Genomic DNA, 18,546 nt, shown 5'->3' on the forward strand with positions numbered 1-18,546 from the left:
GATGTGATAGTTTGTGTGGTCTCTTCTTTGAAATTGATCTTGCTCTATGTCTAGTATTTGTCACAAAGGTCTATAGAGAAATTATTTTTATTCTTCTCTAGTTATAGTAGAAGAGTTCTTGTACAACAACATCTGATGTGCGAGTTTGGGAATGATTCTTCAAAATTAATGTCCTTTAAATTTCTCTTCTTTGAATCAATGTGTATAATGCGTACACCGCCTCAGTCAATCGGTCCACTTTCAAAATGACTGTCTCCTCCTTAATTATGTGACATGTTATCTTCGAGTGAAGATACTCAAGATGAGTATAGTTTCTTGCATGATCTTGCTTTTGCCAAAGTATGAACTTCTGAAACTGATAAATGTTGTTGCAATTAGTCAAAAGAGGACCATGACAGAAGAGCAAAAGCGAGGGTTTATTTCGTAGGGTTTATGGTCCAAGTACAGAGTGAATGCATAGAGCCAACGAAATAGTTATATAATTTTGTTATTCCGGTTTACCAACATTATGGATCATAGAAATGTTTCATTTGTTAAACATGAAGCTAAGTGTGACAATATTGCGCTTCTATTAGGTAGCGTTCTATGTGTTTGATCATTTTGCTCTTTGCACCCAAAAAGGGGTAGCAACAGCAACAATGCAAGAGATGAAATGAAACTGAGAATGGCTTAATTTACCTTCTATCCTTAATTTACCTCTACTATTTATGAGCCCATTGCTTGAGGGCTGAGATGATGTTCCTGGATTGCCCAAAGTATTTTTCATAGTTTGTTGCATAGGTTGTTACGGATTCTAAGTGGATGTGATGGAATGGCCACTAGACAGTTAAGTATTTGTGTTGAAATTCTAGCTTTATTATGGTAAAGCTTTATCTGGTGCTCTTGGCAAATATTTTTACTTCATATATTCTTTCTTTGATCGGATTATACAAGTTCTGCAGTACTTCCCTATTCTTGTATTGTTGATCATATCCTACTATCACTTATATCTATTATTTACTTTGAGTTTGGTTACTGGTAAACGTTTGCGTTCCAACGAGTAAATCTTTGGGATTGGCTTGTGTTGGGACAAATACCTTATAATGTTTTGAAGTTGGCAAAATAATCAAATGCTACTAATGTATTTAACGTTGACTAGGTGAAAAATATACAAGCCGTTATGCAGATGATGTGCCAACATGATGTTTAGATTTTGAGTTCTTTATCAAATGCAAACAAGACATTGGGTGTAGAGGTGTCTACAAGCTGGTTGTACTTTAGTAGAATGTGAACAAGCCTGGAACATGGAGTTCGATAAAGTTTGGAAGTACCATGAATAGGAGATTAGTGAGGAAGAGCCACGATTTCCAATATACTTGGAAGGACTAGAAAATAGAAGCTAGAGTGAAGTTGATATACTTTGCCTATATCAAATGTATCCAAAATATGAAGTAAAAGACTAACGAAAACTGAACCGACCTTTATGGAGGTAAACAAGTCATGAAGAACGGGAAGTTTGTGGAGACTTGGAGGTACGAAACAAGATGAACAATCTACGGGAACTACATCACTATTGTAGTCAAAGTGTCTAATGAGAAGCAATTGGCTATAACCAAGAATTTTAATATAACCGAGCATGATAATATTGCGTAAGCTGGATATCTGCAGAGTACTGTGAGAATTGGATATAAACAAAATGCTGCTGAAATTGGATATAAGTAGAAGCTTGGCGAGCGTATGATATTATCAGATAAGTGGAAAGCTGGACATAACGAGAATTGCCGATATAAGCAAAACACTTACACTACCTGCGACATGAATCTTGTCACGACTTTCAAGATTATTATTTTGAGATATTTTATCCCATCCCTTGACAGCTTACGATCTGGTATGGATTCTTTAATTAGTAGATTTTGAATGACGATCAATCTAAAGTTTATCTATGCAAAATAAATCAAATTACGCGAGATATCTTGATTGATTTACAATCATTCATAAGGCAAGATACTTTCCATAATCGAACCTCTCCACTTTTGGAAACCAATAATTGATTATATGGGCGACCAAATCTATGGAATTCTGATTGATCGACTTCAACGGCTAATTGATCTTCTCAATAATTTTCCTATGGTCCGATTGGAGATTGATCTTCTTGAAGATTGTCCAATGGAAAGATTGGGTAAGGAGTAGGATAAAAGGAGATCAAGGCACTGAAGAAAGATAGAGATCAAGAGTTCAAAAATCCAAATTTAGAGAGAGCGTTAGATTTTACATTTGCCTTATGAGAGCATTCAATTTGTAGTCTTTCAAGAAGTGTTGGCAGTGTTATAGTTTGTGCTTAGATGTGAGATAATGAGACCTATCAACTTGAGTATAAACAGTACCATAAGCGTCACATTTACCGTAACTTCAAGAAGATTTTTTGTAGAATTCAGCTAGTGGGTTGTTAGTTTAGGAGAATGGACGTATGCTTACACAAAGCCAAACCACTTCTATTTATTTGAGAGTATTCATACTTGTTTTTCTTTTTGCATGTGCATCATGCGTGTGTGAAAACTAATTTCAATTTCAAGGAAAAGTTCTAGATTTTGAGGATACTTTGCCTTTCATTAGATATTTTTTAAGCTTTAATTACTTAGAGAAGAAGGACGGTTGCATGTGACATATTCAAAGATAAAGTCGGTTGCAACAATAGTCTCTCATCACTAGGCCTGTCAAAACGGGTGGGTTAGGTCGGGTATGAGTTTAGTCGAAAATGATGTAACCCAAATATTCTATTTTCATATAAAACAATTCTAGTGATCACACCCAACTCGACCCGACTCGTACGCCAATCCTTATTAGTTTTCTCCTGAAATATGGAAAATGGTATATAGAAGAAAAACTAATTAATTGCAAACAAATTACACATGATAATGTCAGCAAATAAGAAATTTATAATAAAATTTGACGAATCAAATTACTAGAACACATATCTTAGCGCTATAAATTTAATCTAATTTCGTTTTGAAAAGAATGTTTTTTTTTACTTATTTTAAAAAAATGGAAAATAAATCCTTCAAAAAATTAAAAATTCATGGACCACGTTGCATATTGGACTAAAGTTTAGGTACTCTGTGTCAATATCCCATTAATTATTATAGCAAAGCAATCAGATTTTTTCAATGCTTAATATGGCTGGATCGTTATCTTCCTTCTCTCAAATGGACATTAAAAATTGAATGAGATATATTTGTCTGGATTGCATGTTTTTTTACCAGGAGAGGTGACTGTTCATTGCTTATAAACGAGAGATATTTGTCTGGATTGTATGATTTATTTACCAAGAGAGGTGACTTTTCACTGCCTATAAAGCAACTCGAAATGGGTAATTACCATCCTGCTATACTTCCTACATCTTCTCTGGAGAATAGAGAAATATGTCTGCTTGCCAAAGGCATCCTTACCCGCCTTGTTACAGTGGTTGCTGCGATTCAGGTACACACCAACTCATTCCCTCTAAAACGAAACAATGGGTAGTTTAAGGGATCTCGTCTGCGTATCATTCTTTTGCTCTCCTGTAAGTGCCTTCTGCATCGTCTCCTCAAAGCATAGTGCTAACACGCATCTGAGAAAAGGGCCATCTGTTTCGTGTCGATCAACAGGATACAAATCCAGTTGGCCGGAGCTGGTGGGACAAAATGTAGAGAAGGCAAAGGCGACGATCGAGCGGGACAATCAGCTGGTGACGGTCGTGATCTTACGACCGGGGTCTGAGAGGATCTTCGACCATTGTTGCAATCGGGTTTATGTTTGGGAGGATGACAATGGCAATGTGAAGCTTGCACCCGCCGTTGGATAAATGGAGACAATGTGACACGGGATTGTTTGCCGTTTTCTCCTAATGATAATGGTCATGAAGCTATTTGATATGAGGCAAGATATCTTTGAAGAATACATGCTCCTCAGGCACTCGATACATGAAGTGCCCCGTAGCTGAGTGTGTTTGTTTGTTTTTTTTTTTAATAGATTTTCTTTAAAAAATTATCTTTTGCCCAATCTGTCATAAGCTTTTTCCAGGTCAATTTGATAGCACAAAATCTCCTTTTGCCAAATGGTATCTTCATTATATATATAACTTCTCTAATAGTGACAACACTATCATGAGTTCTTGTCACGACCCTTCCGGAGTGAAACCATAGAGGGGATGTAACATATTACTAAGATGACACGAATGGTATCTATTGCACGGCCGCCCTTGCGCTGAAGACGGGTTCTCCCAAACCCTAATGATCACCACTTGGTTTACACTCAATTTATTATGCAATTTGGTTTTTCTTTAGGAGTGGTAACTAATCTATTATGGGCCAATTAGAGGCCGAGTAAGATGTAGGAGCCCATTTTACGTCCGCGAACTAGAAATTCATGGCACAATCTGGTACTTTTTCTTCGTGTGATCTTTCACATTTTTAAATTTTTTTTTTCATAAAACATGCAAATCTAAATGATCATGCAAAGGTACTCATATAGCAAAATTTAAACAAGACAATATTCAAGCAAGGTATAACGATGACAAAGCAAGTAAAAGTGCATAAAGAAAACAACCAAGCTGTATCGGGCAAAATTATACATAAACGAAGAGTAAATATACAAATGTCATATGCCATGTAAATAATGTACTAAATGAAATACTTTCATAAAATGAGCCAATTAACATGGAGATAGAATATAACGTTATGCAACCGAAAATGCAAAGCAATCCAAAAAGAGTAAATCTTTTTATAGTGTGAGTATGGCAATAAATCTATATTTCCCTAATATGCACCCCTAGACATAAGTTTATGATTTTTTAATGAAAATGCAATCTAAAATTATTAGCATACTAGATGTATATTAGCTAAAGAACTATACACCATATGAAATTAATTAAACATGAAAATGTGCGAAAAATTGTCCAAAAAGTCATAAACTTATTGCACTTTTTTTAATTCAGTCCTAAAATTTTTAATTTTATTAATTGAGTCCTCAACCTTTTCGCATTTTGCCAATTGAGTCCATTTAGCTAATTTTTATCTGAAATCGCTGATATGGACGCTAGCCGTGCTATATGGCACGATCATCGCTAACGTGAATAATTTTTAATAATTTTTTAATAATTTTCAAATTGTTTATTTATTTTATTTTTTTTCCTCTCTTCTTCGTCCTCTAGCCGGTTGCCGGGTCTAGGTGATGGCCGGAGATCGGCCAAAGGCAACCATCGCCGAGGGTTGCCCTCGCCGACTACGAGGCGAGGGCTTGCCCGAGGCGGCAAGGCCTGCCGGGCCGGTGAGGCTACCCTTGTCATATCCCGGCGAGGGTGATCTCGCTTGAGGTCAGCGAGGGTTACCGGCTCCTGGCCGGGGTCCAGCGACCCCCGCTAACCATTCCCCCACCCCATCGCTGGCCGGAGCCCAGTGACCCCTGCCTGGTTCTAACTTCTTCTTTTTAAAAATTTTAGTTTATTTTTTGTTGACACCTAAATTTTGACTAACCATTTAGTGATTAATTGCATAGAAAATTAGGGATTAAATTTTAACCCCTAAACAAAAATATCAAAATCGCATAGCATATAGTTTAGGTTCATATAGATTAACTGCATTCCACATCGAACCGGCTGTGGCAAGTGAACTGAAAATCCATCGCGCAAACCGAGCTCGAGCACTGAACGAAACTCGGCTCACTCGGAAGACGGGGGCCGAAAATCACAAGTCTAAAAGACCTTGGTTGTCTTAATTTGAGCTTAAATCAGCCCATTAAAATTAAATTAAATGATAAAGCCTAAGTTTAAGCCCATTAGGACTAGGAAGCGCACGAGCGACACACGTAAGCGAGAGCAAGGAGCAAGAGAGAGAGTCGGCTGCGCACGTGTGCAACCACCGCGTTCGCGCCGCCCCTCCGCTGCGTCCGCTCCGCCCCACCGTTGTGCCTGCATCGCCCGTGCCTAGTCCGAGCCCAACCAACGCTCCAGCTGCTGCTGCCGATCCATCGCCCGTCCCCTCGTTGCTGCACCAGTCCGCATCCGCAAGCCTTCAGGTTCCAGGGCTTTATTCACAGAGCACGGGACTTTCCAGTGGCATCCCTCCATCACAAGTTGAGGTTCCCCAAGTGGCTGTCCTTGCGACGTGCCAAGCCCAGTAATTGACACAAGAAGCAAAGCTGAAGTGCAATAGCTGGTGAATTGTTCTATTGCTGAAGGAGACGAACCAAGGTGAAATTGGGAGACCAAAGGAAAAAAGACAAAAAGAGGGATTTTGGTGGCTGGAAAGGATTATATTCACAGAGGCATCAACTTCTACGTTCGGAGAAAGGACACGCACGAAGATTTCCGTTCTCGTGCATCTCCGTGCTTTCTTTCATTGTGCTATTGAGTTTCATGTCCATTGTGCCCAACCACGTGGTCGTGAATTCCATCGTTGTTGCAAGTGTCTCTGTCCTGTAGGTTTTCTGAGACCACACTGCGCCCCCGGTTGACCAGAACACCACCGCGAGAACCGCCGTCGTCGCCGCCGGTCCACCACCGTCGGCCGTCCCGTGATCCGCAAACCCGATTTGGCATCAAGCTCGAATTTGGAAGTTATCCGTAAATTAGGTAAGAAACTTTATCCGATATTGTTTCAAATATTTAAATTCCTAATTCGAGTGATTTTGTTATCTTTGGTTGGTTAGTAGATATATTTGAATGATGCATGGCTTATTCGCAAGATTTCAAAAAAATACACTAACGTGTCGGGACGACTATTCGATCTCAACCATGAGATACGATACTCGGTGGCACGGAAAATCTTTATCCTATCCATAACTATTTGGATACGATAATAGATTTTATTTTGTTCCCAAATTCAAACGAATTGCCTTCCATCAATATCCATAACCACATGGATATGATCGTCGGTTCGTATCGTTTCCTTAATTCAAAACAAATCTTGTGGATTGCGTGGACTGGTTTGGATCGTTGTGATTATCTATCTATTTGATTTATTTCTTTTAAAAAGAAAATTCCAAAAAAAAGATTAGTTAGGATTTGAATTGATTTTATTAGAAGATAATGATGCATGTTTAGGATAGGTTTAGAATAACTTTCTTTGAACAAGTCGATAGGATAACTTTTTAATTTAAATTAGGAATTAGAGTAATTTATTTCCTAGTTTAATTTAGATATTATCCCGATCTCGACGGTTCATTTTAGGGTAATTCTTGATTTCGAATTTTCATAAAAATACCAAAAAGAAGCCACTTTAGGATAGATTAAATTATCTTTTTTTTTAGAATAGATTGCATGTTAATTTAGGCATTTTTTTAATCCCGAATTTCATTGAAAAAATACCAAAAATAAATCATTTGTCCGTCATTAATTAGGTCACGTCGTCGCATGACATATAGTTTGCATGTTAGGCTGCATTAATCGCGTGTTAATTTTTGCACGTCATTACATATAGGTTAGCTTTCATTTAAATAAGTGAAAATCCAAAAAATATTGAGTGAATTGCTTGTTAATTAGAAAAAATATTAGGATTGATGATGTGATTTTCTAGCTAACAATGCAGATGCTTACGTTGCTTCGAGGTAAGTAATTCTCCCAATCTTGCAATTTATTTAATGTTTTGATTATTGGGTGTTACTTTGGTGGTTTGCGCACCCGCATGATCACCTCACATGCTAGTGACTAAGTTGAAATGAATCCAAACTGTCTGCCAAAACATTTTTTGAAAAGAAAAGGTACCGAAAGGGCGTTAGACTAGATCTAGCGTAACCAAGTCCCCGAGCTTAGAATCTCTGGTTCGTAGGAATAAAATATATCTCCCTATGTTTTATTTAGGTTTCTAATCGACCTATCATAAATAGATTAGTGGCGACTCCAAGTATGAAAACTTTTGCATGTTAAAAACTTAAACCCTAAGTTGCGAATTGGTAGAGCTTGGGAGGGCCCGAGTTAGGCTTAGTCTTAATAATCCATTAGCCTGAGAGAAATTTCAGGTCGCGACATTTTTTAATTTAATTTAAATCAAATTTGTATTAAAATCAAATTTGGATTAAAATGGTGTCGTTTTAGCAATGTCATCGCCACGAATGATAGCGAAAATAATAGAAAAACCACGTCATCATTTTTGTAAGTCAAGTTGGACGGAGTTAACGGAAGGATTCAATTGCATCAATTTGACAAGTTTTAGGACTTAATTATACTTTTTGCAAGTTTTATTATTCAACTGCACTTTCGTGATAAGTTTTAGGATTTTCAGTGAACATATCCTATCAGATAATTAGGTGTAATTTGGTCAAAATTCTTCACAAAGCATGTTTTTTTTCCAATCATTGAATCAAATATGCCCAAGAGGCCTGCAAATACCAACACACATCCACGTTTAGCAGCCCTCCCGTCGAAATGAAAAATTCCAAGAAAGGAGTTTGTTGGATTGCCAAGCAAGCACAAACGGTCGCTCTCGCAAAGTGGCGCTTGCGCTTGACTCGGATTTTCCTAAACCATACTGATCACAACTTAAATTCTTCCATTAATTATGAAAATTGGTCTTACTTTCGGAGCCACAACTAACCTATTAAAGGCTGGTTAGGAGTCAAGTAAAATGCGAGAGACTGATTTACGTTTGCGAACCAAAAATTTTGGTATGGGGATTTAATCACGCTAAAGATTTATCTAACGCCCGAAATAAGTGCATTTTCGCTTTTTGAAAATATTTGTTCATGCAATCTCGTTCATTTCTTAAAGTCTTAAGCGCATATGTCTACATGTCCATCGGCAATCAAACTCATATAACAAACTTCGAACAAATATTAACAATCAAATAAATAAGAGAGGCAATTCCTAAACTAAATGGTGAATATAAATATTAAACCAATTGAAATGAGATTGGATCAAGAGTATTCCCAAGATGCAATTACTGCCTAAACGCCACACCGATTTTTTTTTTCTTTTCATCTTCTTCACTTATCCTATGATCCGGATCGGCATTGGAGCCACCATGATGAACTGGCCGGTTCTCGGGTTGAACTAGGATTGTCGCTCACCCCTATTACCGGGGTCGATGGTGCTTGGACATATCGGGGCGGGCACAGGTTGGGGTGACAAAAGAGTTACAGGTATAAATAGGCCATGTTTGACATAGAACTAAAACAATCTGTCTACACCGGCCCCAAGCTGTAAAAGATGTTTTTTTGTTTGGGTTATGAAAACCAAGAAAATACACAGACAGTGCAAAAATAGTTCTTGGTTGGGCTAGGCCGGAAGATGGAGCCACTTCCACTTGCCAGCCCAAAAGGGTTTTAAAAAACATAAAGCAGCCGTTTCATGTATCAGAGAAATAAACAACGGCCACTATGGAAGAAGTAGCCATTTTCTACTTTGTCTTGCCCATATCTGTTCTCTCCAGATCTTGATCCTCAAACCCCCCCCCTCTTGCCTTTCTACAAAGACAAGTTCTCCATACGTTTTGGTTGGAGGCTGCAGTCAGAAACTGCTGGTTTCTTTAAGCTAGATCACATGGACAATTGACTCTGTGAAATGCGGTCGATGTCCTTTTAAATTCGTACCTCATTATGTGAATGTACATAAATCTTTGGTACTCTGGAAAAGGTCAACTGTGATAGCATCTACTCCGGATAGAATTCATACTGATGCTCAAGATAGCTTCGCGCATCGAATGGTCCAGCAATCATTCGGTGTCGCTCGGATCAATTTGGAGTTTGTTTTATCAGCTCATCACGTAATTCAAGTGGTTTTTCACGAAGGGGAACGGAACACTGCTTTCTGGTGATCTGAGATCACTATGATCACCTACGTCCCTCCAAAAGTCAACCAATCTTGCATTCATTGTCATTCTTCTTGGCTTTAATTAAGTTCTGAAAGGACGTCCCCAATCAATCTTTTTCCTGCTGTAACCTCACAACAACCAGGGAAACAATATCCTAAAATCTAAAAAGCCTGTCTTATTCATTTGGTACCCATTACAGATGGCAAAAAATTGAATATAAAAAGACATAATCAATTGATTATTCACACTGATTGAAGCACCGTACTAGACACAAACAGGCCTGACAAAGAAACACTTGGCTTGTCCCATTCAAGTTGGGACTGGCTAACTTACAGGCTTCTAAAGAATTTCATTTGGGTCAGCTCTTTTGTCCCCCGTACCTGCCCCAGATAAAGCACAAAGAAATCAAACTAGGAAGCTAACTGTTCCATTCAGGTTTTTTCCAAGAAATTTATTTGCAGCCAATGATCATCTCTTGATTTTGGGAAGTGCAATCGAATTATACAGAACTGATCGAATCCAAAGTTTTCGATCTTTATTAATTTCAGGTACATTATCGATTGAAGATGAACTACTTGATGAACTGACAAAGAGGAAGATGCATTGCATTATTGCTGAACCACTGTACTTGGCCTCAGATGAGTCATGAACTTCATGGACCACAGAGATAAGAGCTTCCGAATCTTCACCTCATTCGAAAGTCTCCCACTTGGTGGTTACTACCACTGGATCCGAATTCCTTGGTGTTTGATGCGTCCCCGGTATCAGGCCTTCAAATTGCACCTTCTTCTTCTTGGCCTGCTTCGTTTTTGTCGGTTTGATAAATTGTCCAAGCGGACTCTTCAGTTTCAGCGCATCTAGCATTTCTATATGCTCCTGAATTTTGCTCACCTTCAATAGTTGAAGAGCAAATGAGCAGAAAATTAGTCCCTCGATAAATCAACATATACTTCAGTGTTCAAAATTGGGGGATGACTAGAGAGTTTGGATGCGTGGCAGATACCATTGGCAAAAGGCAAATGACCATCATATGAAAAGAACTTAAGAAATGTACCTGCAATCTTTTCTGTAAATTCAGATTTCCCTGAACTACAAGTGAATCCAATTTTATGTACAGTTTCATCAAGGCATCGGTAAGCTTCTCGACATCCATGCTTTCAACTTTCGCACCTTCGGAAGCCACCTTTTTCAAAGCCAATACCTGTAAAATCTCTCCAAAAAAAAGACCAGATGATCAGTCTCTATATCTTCTAATAAGGACAATCCTTTGAATTGAATATTACCTTCTCACTCATTTTGTCAAGTTCCGAGCTGATTCCTTCCAATGTCTTTGAAGCCTTCTCTATCCTCACCTTCTTCAACATCTCGAGGCATCGTCTTTCGCGGCCTAAAACGTCCTCGACCATAACAATCTTTGATCCATCTCTCACTCCTACTACATCGAGATATTGTTTTGAGCCTCTCTCTTTCTTCTTGTATATCAATTTCTGGTCCTCATGATGCAACCCAGTTGGCTCTGCCAACTTTTTCTTCAATTCCCCTATATTAATCACCAAAAAAGTAAAATAACACTTATTTCTACAGACAAAACCGAAACCTTTCCTTAGTTCAGAAAACGATGGCCCAGATTTTGCATCCAAAGGAAGGATTCCAGAGTGGGGAAATTTCACTTACCAAAGCTGGCTTGAGGGCTGATAAGAACCTCATGACATGCTGGGCCATGTTTGACTTTGACTCTGATGTTGGAGACCTGAGCTTGATTCTGGCGTTCCGTCTCAGAACTCGCCCTCATCTGCACCATCATGCCTCCTGGCCTGACCTCCCACACATCGCCACCCTCTTGAGCTGGATTATCGTGTCTGCCATGGACCGAGCTTCTTCTTCTCTCGACCCGCGAAGACATTCTTGCAGTGTGCTCTACGTTAAGAGGGTGAATGTTCTTGAACATAGTTTGGTCTAAGGATGACTATGGGAGAAGAAAGAAGCTTTGGCAATGATGAGATACAATGGAATGAGGGAACCCCAGTTGTCAGAAGCTGGCTGAGAAGAACGTGGCGTGAGAATTTGCATAGTCCAATCGAAGGAAAGCAAAAGGGCCATGGCTTGAAAGCGAAAGGTAATCTTTCGATTGAGAGAGAGAGAGAATTTAGAATTGCACAAGAAATATGTTTGGCAAAAAATCCAAGATGGACAGTCAATATTGGGAAGATGGGCACCCGGAACATGGATTAGAGATAGTTTGATGCATTTAAAGAAATAAATCGAAGGATATTATTCAAGCCAAAAACAGCCACGGGATATAAACTGCAATTTTTCAAGTGATGGATATTACTCCAAAATTGAATGCATTCTATAACATTTTGTTCGTAATATATAGAATTAAATAACACGGTTGCAGAATTTAATGTGTTTTCGTGTTGTGTCGGAAACTTCTAAAAGAAAACTAGTTTTTGTAAATTCTAAATAAATAAAAGGATGAAAAAATCACGTATAAATTATTTACACCAATTGCTAAATAGATTTTGCAGCAGAGTTTCAAAATCGTTGAAAAGGAAAAGTAGAGAGGAAAAGCTCGGGGTGCAGTTTCTTGTCGCATTTGTTAAGGCGCAAGATCAAAAACAGGTCAGTTAAGTCAATTCAGTTTTGTCAGGATTCTTCTAGCTGAGTCTCATAAATCCAAATTAACAAGAAAGCCCTTTCAAACCAACTTAACCAAGCACATAGAATGAGAAACCCTATTAATGTACAACAATATCTCCATTAGGGTAAAAGACAATAATTCTGGTGTAATTTTCTATTTTGAGAAATTTAATCCCTATGTTTAAAACTTTACTAATCTCTTTTTAGTGATACTATTTTCATACTTGTGATTATCATATTATAGTATATAATTTTCTTTGGATTGAATTTTTCCCTTGCTTTTTTTTTTTTTTTGTATGTGAGGACTTTGCTTAATAGGATTTGAGCAAATCCCAAGTGAGATTTTCTTTTCACTGAGTAAAAGAGTTACTCAGTTTCGTTGAAAATTTCTCTTGAAAGAGCAACGTTACCGTTAATTGATCGATTCTCTCTAAAAAAAATAATATCTTTAAAAAATGTTGATTGGCAATCATTACAAGCAAAAAGTATTTTTTTTTTATCTTCAATAGAGATGATTAGGCATAAATATTTGTTGATAATTAAAATATTTTATGTTGACTAATTTATCCTAAGCAATGCAAACAAATTCTTTTTGAAAAATTGTTTTTTTCAATAATTTATTTTCCTAAAAAGAAATGCATTGGCCAGCATGTTGAGCCAGCGAAAGTGGATGGAAAAATTGATTTTCTAAGATAGGAATAATCTTGTTGAGCTAAAGATTCACTTATATAGCTCTGTCGAATTATTTAGAACAATGGTCGCGTCAGTCTTCACTACGTTGTAGTTAAGAAAACTAATAATGAAAAAGAAACAGCCATCGACCCACAATGTAGAGGCTTAATTCCCCAAAAAAAAAAACGGTATCAATTTTACCTTAAGTGACAATTCCGGTCCAAACTGTTTTTTTGTCTAACGAAAAATCACCAACTTTCACTTAAATCTCAAATCTGGCCCGAACAATTTGAACATTTCACATCATATGGGCTAGATTTGGGATTTGAGTAAAAACTGGTATTTTTTATCGAGACAAAAAAAAAGTTCGAGGCAGAATTGTTACTCAAGGTAAAGTTGGTGTTTTCTTTTATTGGAATGAGCCCCAAGACTATATATCTTAAAGCAAAATCCAAAAGCCACTCCAACCTCAAACTTTTACCCAAAAAAGTTAAAAATCCATTAAAATCCCATACATATATGTAAGACAGATACCCCATGATCGCACATAATATAGACGAACAAAATAAATGGGCCTAAATGGGCTCAGCCCATTTACAGCCCAATCAGGGCTCAAACTCTCTTTCCGTCCTCCTCTTTCCTCTCCCTGGTCGCCGTCTTCCTCCTCCTCCTCCAGACGCTTCGAGCTCTTTGATCCGCTTCACCGACTCGGCAATCTCGGCTGTCTTGGAGCAGATCGCGCCGTCGGGAGCACCGGCACGAGACGAGGGGCGCCGTCGCTCGTACCAGCTAGGCTTGTGCTCGAGGAGCTTACTCTACGGTCGTCTTTAGCTTCGTCGCGCCGGAGCTCGAAGTTCCCAGGTTGGTGTTCTGTTTCAGCTTTTCCGCAGGCTCGTCGACGATGTGCTGCTACGAGGTCGTAAGCTAATGGGTAGTCTCTGGATTCATGTGAAGACGACTGGATATCTCTCGGTTAGTGCGGGGGGATTTGTACTGGCCCTGTCTCGGGGATGTTGGTATTAGTCGCATTGGATTTGTTCTGAATTGTTTGTTCATCAAGAAGATGTAGCGAGCAATCATCAAGACGAAACGAGCCGATTTCAGCTGTGCGTGGCTGGTTTTCAGGGGCTTTGAGGAGTTTGTCATTCATGAAAAAACTTCTGTCGATTGTGCTAGGAGTAAGACGAAAAGAAAATAGGAAAAACACAAAACGTTATGTCGAAGCACAAAGATTGTGCTTTAACATATCTTTTCACTGAAAAAGACTTTTTTTATGCACCATGAACGTTGTGTAAAAATCGACCCGTATGAAGGGGCTTGTGCCTTTGCTTGAGTTCATCGTTCAATTTCCATTCAAAAAGTCATGGGTCAGTCATATGTTTGTTCTTTACCTTATACTGCAGTCGAATTTGCCACTTCGTTTCATTGATTACAGTGAACCATCAAGTTTGACATCGAATGATGATGAGGCTAGTAGTTATGGAAAGACATGTGCATATTGAAACTACAAGGATTTACTGATTATGTTGGTCATATTTTTAGGGTCAGAAGATATTACCTTGTCTTAAGGCTTCGAGCCCATATGTAGATTTGTCCAAATTTTAGTGCAGCCTTCTGATCCTTTTAGAAATCATGTTGTTCTGCTCTTGTACTTCTGATCTTATTGTAATGGTTGGATGGCGATAGGGTAGGATGTCAAATTCATAATCTTCATTGGGTTAATCTGTTTACTCTATGTCTAGTGCAGAAGCCTTACATTAGTGGCTGTCGCTTGAATTATTAGGGAAAACCAGTGAAAAGACTGAAATGAGGAAGCCTAGCCCTAATGATGGAGCGGCGACTTCAAGCAAAAGAAAGTTTGATGATAGTGAAGAAAGTGAATTGTCTAACTCAGAAGATGTTAGTAAGCTGAAGTGACTGCCTATGCATCTGTGATAATACATATATGAAGTAACTGTTAATTCTAGGTCAAACTTCTAGTGCTAGGAAATAAATTGCTTTAAATTTTATCAGGAGGAGGAGATAGAGCGTGAGTTGGCAGATGTGACATTTGAGGAATTGCAGAAGGCTCGATCTGATGGTTCTCATTCGGTGTACAAAAAACCCAATGAAGAGAAAAAGCCTAAGAGGGCTAACAAAAATAGGTATTACTAGAATTTGGGATGCTCTGTGGTATGTGCATGTGCATCGAGTGTATTACAGATGTTTACTCGAGTTACCTTTTAAGGCCAATGGAAGCTAGTTGGAAGAAGCCCGTCGGGAGATTTAGAGAGGTCATCCAGGCTCCTAAGAAGGTCAGCTTTTGTTCTGCTGTCATCATTGCATATTGCAGTAAGCTATGTCCTTACTACGCATTGGTTGAGATACTTATAAATTGTGTTAATGTATTAGCTCCTGCAGCCTTTGATACCAATCTTGATATAGTTGCTAAAGTTTAATGGCTTGAGTTTGTCTCCTATATGTTTTCATTTTGGTTTTTCTGCTGTCTTCTTATTTACCTTATGCATTTGCTGTTGTTTCTGTCGTTGCTTCGTGATCTTTGCTTTATGGTCATCTAAATGAACATTTATCACCTATATAGTTAACTTGCATTACATGGAAGGGTGGATGGAACATTTTGAGCTTTTATAGCTTTAAGTTTATAGTCTTTCTTGCATTGCCGATGTATAGTTTGTTCTCATGTATGTTAGTTTATTCATTTGTTCTTGCTATTTGACTAGGTTATATTATGTTATTTCAAGGTTGTACGGGATCCTCGTTTTGAATCTCTATGTGGTGCACTGAATGTGGAGGGGTAAGCCTGCATTACTTCCTTTCCTCTTTTGATGTGTTACATGAAACTTCTTCCTTGAATTAGAGGATTTTATTTTGCTTATCCAGAGATTTTGTGGAAAGGCATCTTACTGTTAGTAAGGTCATCGTAACAGAGTAATACATTCGTCTACATCAATGACCATGGTTTGCCAGAAAAGGTTTTCGTTTCAATAAGCAAGAATACGTGATAATTATTTGCTTATTTGCTACTTTTGACCACCCAGTTGGTGTGGGTCATAACGCTGTTTCTTCACATTCAATATCTGTTGCTATTTTGCACCATCCCTTACGAGTGATTTTCATTGGGCCTTTAGTTTATGTCGAATGTAATGAAACATAAAAGCAGAACTGATTGATTACCTAATTGCAATGTCGATTGAACTTGTAGATGGTTTACAATATTGTTATTAGACCTTGCTTGGGAATGAAGGATTTTTGCAGGATGGCATAAAGAGGAAATAAAATTTGTCTTTGTGAGACAAATTATAGTTATAGATGCATTCTGAACAAGGTCGCTTGGTGTCTTATGATACGTATGCTTAGACTTTCTTCTGGGGCTGAATCATGTAGTGGATGCATTTCCAGAGTGCAAAGAAGTCGCATATGTGATCCTTCGTGAAAAAATACTAATACTTTTTCGCATAATTAACAAGAAATGAAATTTTTTACGTAGATATAGCAGGATTGCTTTTTTCTTGTTTTAGTTTCTGTAAAAGACGTAAGAATTCGAAAAATTTGAATGATTCTCAGCTGCAACTCAAGTACGTCTGGCATGTAAAATTTGAAATAGACTCTATACTCTGTCCCAACGTTCCTGTGATCATATTCATATGTCATGCTTTCATTAATTTTGACCATGTTATGATCTTCCTCAATGCTTTATCTTGCTTTGAGCAATGCTATACAATATCTTCACAAGCATTTCTGTGTTATAGGTTCAAGAAGAGATATGGTTTTCTTTATGAGAATGAGCTTCCTGCAGAAAGAAAGGTAGAATTTAACAGGCATTTGAGATGAAACTGTCAGTTTTGCAATGTCTTTATTTCATCTGATAAATTGGTCTTCTGGACATGCAGGAATTACAGAAGCAGTTAAAGAAATCAAATGACCCTAATGTCATTGATGAATTTAAAAGTCGAATTGCCTGGATTGTGAGTCCTTTGTTAAATGCAAAAATATAATGTTGCAGTAATACCGTTTTCTGGTGCATCCTGTTCATTCTTTTCCCTTCATATGGTGAGCCAACAGGACAAGCAATTGAAGTCAGAGACAGGAAAGCAAACAGAGGCTGCAATTCTCACTGAGCACAAAAAGAAAGAGAGAGAAGCTGCAAAGCAAGGGAAAAAACCATTTTACCTTAAGAAATGTACGTCTTCAGACTCTCCCATGGTCTGTGTGCACATGCACTTTTTCTGCCTTCTTATGATAGGGAATTTTGTGTCTGGATTTGGGGAAGGCATGATATTATTGTTAATGTTGACTGCCAAGCTGATTCAAGTTCAACATGCCTTAAAATGAGTATACAAAGCTACTTCTTTGGCAAATTATCTTGCAGATTAACTGTCCCCTCCATGTCCTTGGAAAGTTTAATCAGAGCGCATATTAATGTTGGTCAAAATTCCCATTGCTTTGACATACATAACAGTGTTGTGAAGTACTTCATCGATGATTGCATTGGAGGAAGATGCACAATGGTGCCGGAAGGTGGCAGAATGGGTCCATATAATTGTGGGCGTGATGGAGGCTAGTGGTTTAGATTCACGATGGACATGGACACGGGACACGTGCATATAAAAAAATAGTACCCTAATATATATAGCATCATTATCTTTCTTATGTCCAAAAAGGCACATCGTTTTGTTTTCCTCCTTGTATGCAGTCATTCTCATGCTACACATGCTTCTAAAACTAGATTGTCAGCGTCTGTCTTTGGATCTTGCTATGAATATGGTTAGTTCTAGTGGTTAGTTCTAGATCTGAACATATATCAGGATTCTGAATTTTTGTCTGATTCTTGCAGCTGAGATTCGTAAAAGAAGGCTTATTGAGAAGTATAATAGTCTCAAGGTATTTATTTTTCCCCGTCCTCAAAGAATATCCTTTGTGCTTTGAGAAGGCCATAATTGGTACATTGACTCGGTGGCTAATAACTTCTTTTGCTGATACGATCAGGCATCTGGAAAGGTGGAGGCCTTTATCGAGAAAAAGAGAAGGAAGAATGCTGCAAAAGAGCACAGATACGTGCCTTATCGCCGATCCGGCAACACCCCGCAAGAAAGCTAACGCCTGCAAGTTTGTCTGCCTACTTTATGTCATTGATTTAGTTACAAGTGGTTGCTGGCCCTACGGTTGTCTGGAGCATCATTTTTTTTCTTTTCTTTTTCCTTTTACCCTGTTTCGGGCATTTCGTGCTCGGAGCATCATCTTGAAAGCTGTAGCGTGAGATGTTGTAGAGGACATGTTATTTATAAAATTGTTTCATTGATTCAGAAGTTTACCCATGTACTGATTGAAAATGTGATGTAAGCAGTCCCCCAGAACAGCAAACATCAAGAAGAAATAACCAAAATCCTCCATGCGCACGATGTGGTCCAAGTGGGTGTAGGCTTTAACTCGACCGTTCCATTTGAGAAAGCGACACATTAGGTAGGATAGCGAG

The 18,546-nt window shown here is 38.2% G+C and overlaps 2 protein-coding genes across 5 annotated transcripts; one reads left to right on the plus strand and one right to left on the minus strand.

The window, feature by feature from the left end:
- Positions 1 to 9,913: 9,913 nt before the first annotated feature.
- Positions 9,914 to 11,832, minus strand: LOC115692514 (BAG family molecular chaperone regulator 1-like). The gene is made up of 4 exons (XM_030619388.2): positions 11,436 to 11,832; positions 11,045 to 11,301; positions 10,816 to 10,962; positions 9,914 to 10,652 (listed from the first exon to the last, which is right to left on the minus strand). The coding sequence occupies exons 1-4, from the start codon at positions 11,707 to 11,709 to the stop codon at positions 10,452 to 10,454; spliced, it is 879 nt and encodes a 292-aa protein (XP_030475248.2). The 5' UTR covers positions 11,710 to 11,832; the 3' UTR covers positions 9,914 to 10,451.
- A 1,901-nt stretch (positions 11,833 to 13,733) lies between these two features.
- Positions 13,734 to 18,379, plus strand: LOC115692515 (uncharacterized). 4 transcript variants are annotated; one of them, XM_056318597.1, is made up of 10 exons: positions 13,734 to 14,045; positions 14,816 to 14,972; positions 15,087 to 15,217; positions 15,301 to 15,367; positions 15,815 to 15,867; positions 16,823 to 16,877; positions 16,964 to 17,038; positions 17,136 to 17,253; positions 17,908 to 17,954; positions 18,060 to 18,379. In XM_056318597.1, the coding sequence occupies exons 2-10, from the start codon at positions 14,880 to 14,882 to the stop codon at positions 18,168 to 18,170; spliced, it is 750 nt and encodes a 249-aa protein (XP_056174572.1). In that variant the 5' UTR covers positions 13,734 to 14,045; positions 14,816 to 14,879; the 3' UTR covers positions 18,171 to 18,379. The 4 variants fall into 4 exon arrangements, with proteins under 4 accessions (XP_056174572.1, XP_056174571.1, XP_030475252.1 ...); XM_056318596.1 differs by having other exon boundaries at positions 14,821 to 14,972; XM_030619392.2 differs by having other exon boundaries at positions 13,734 to 13,934.
- Positions 18,380 to 18,546: the final 167 nt, after the last annotated feature.

This window comes from Syzygium oleosum, unplaced genomic scaffold, assembly GCF_021117445.2.
Source record: "Syzygium oleosum isolate NSW1041296 unplaced genomic scaffold, Sole_v2.1 Sole_v2.15, whole genome shotgun sequence".
NCBI lineage: Eukaryota > Viridiplantae > Streptophyta > Magnoliopsida > Myrtales > Myrtaceae > Syzygium > Syzygium oleosum.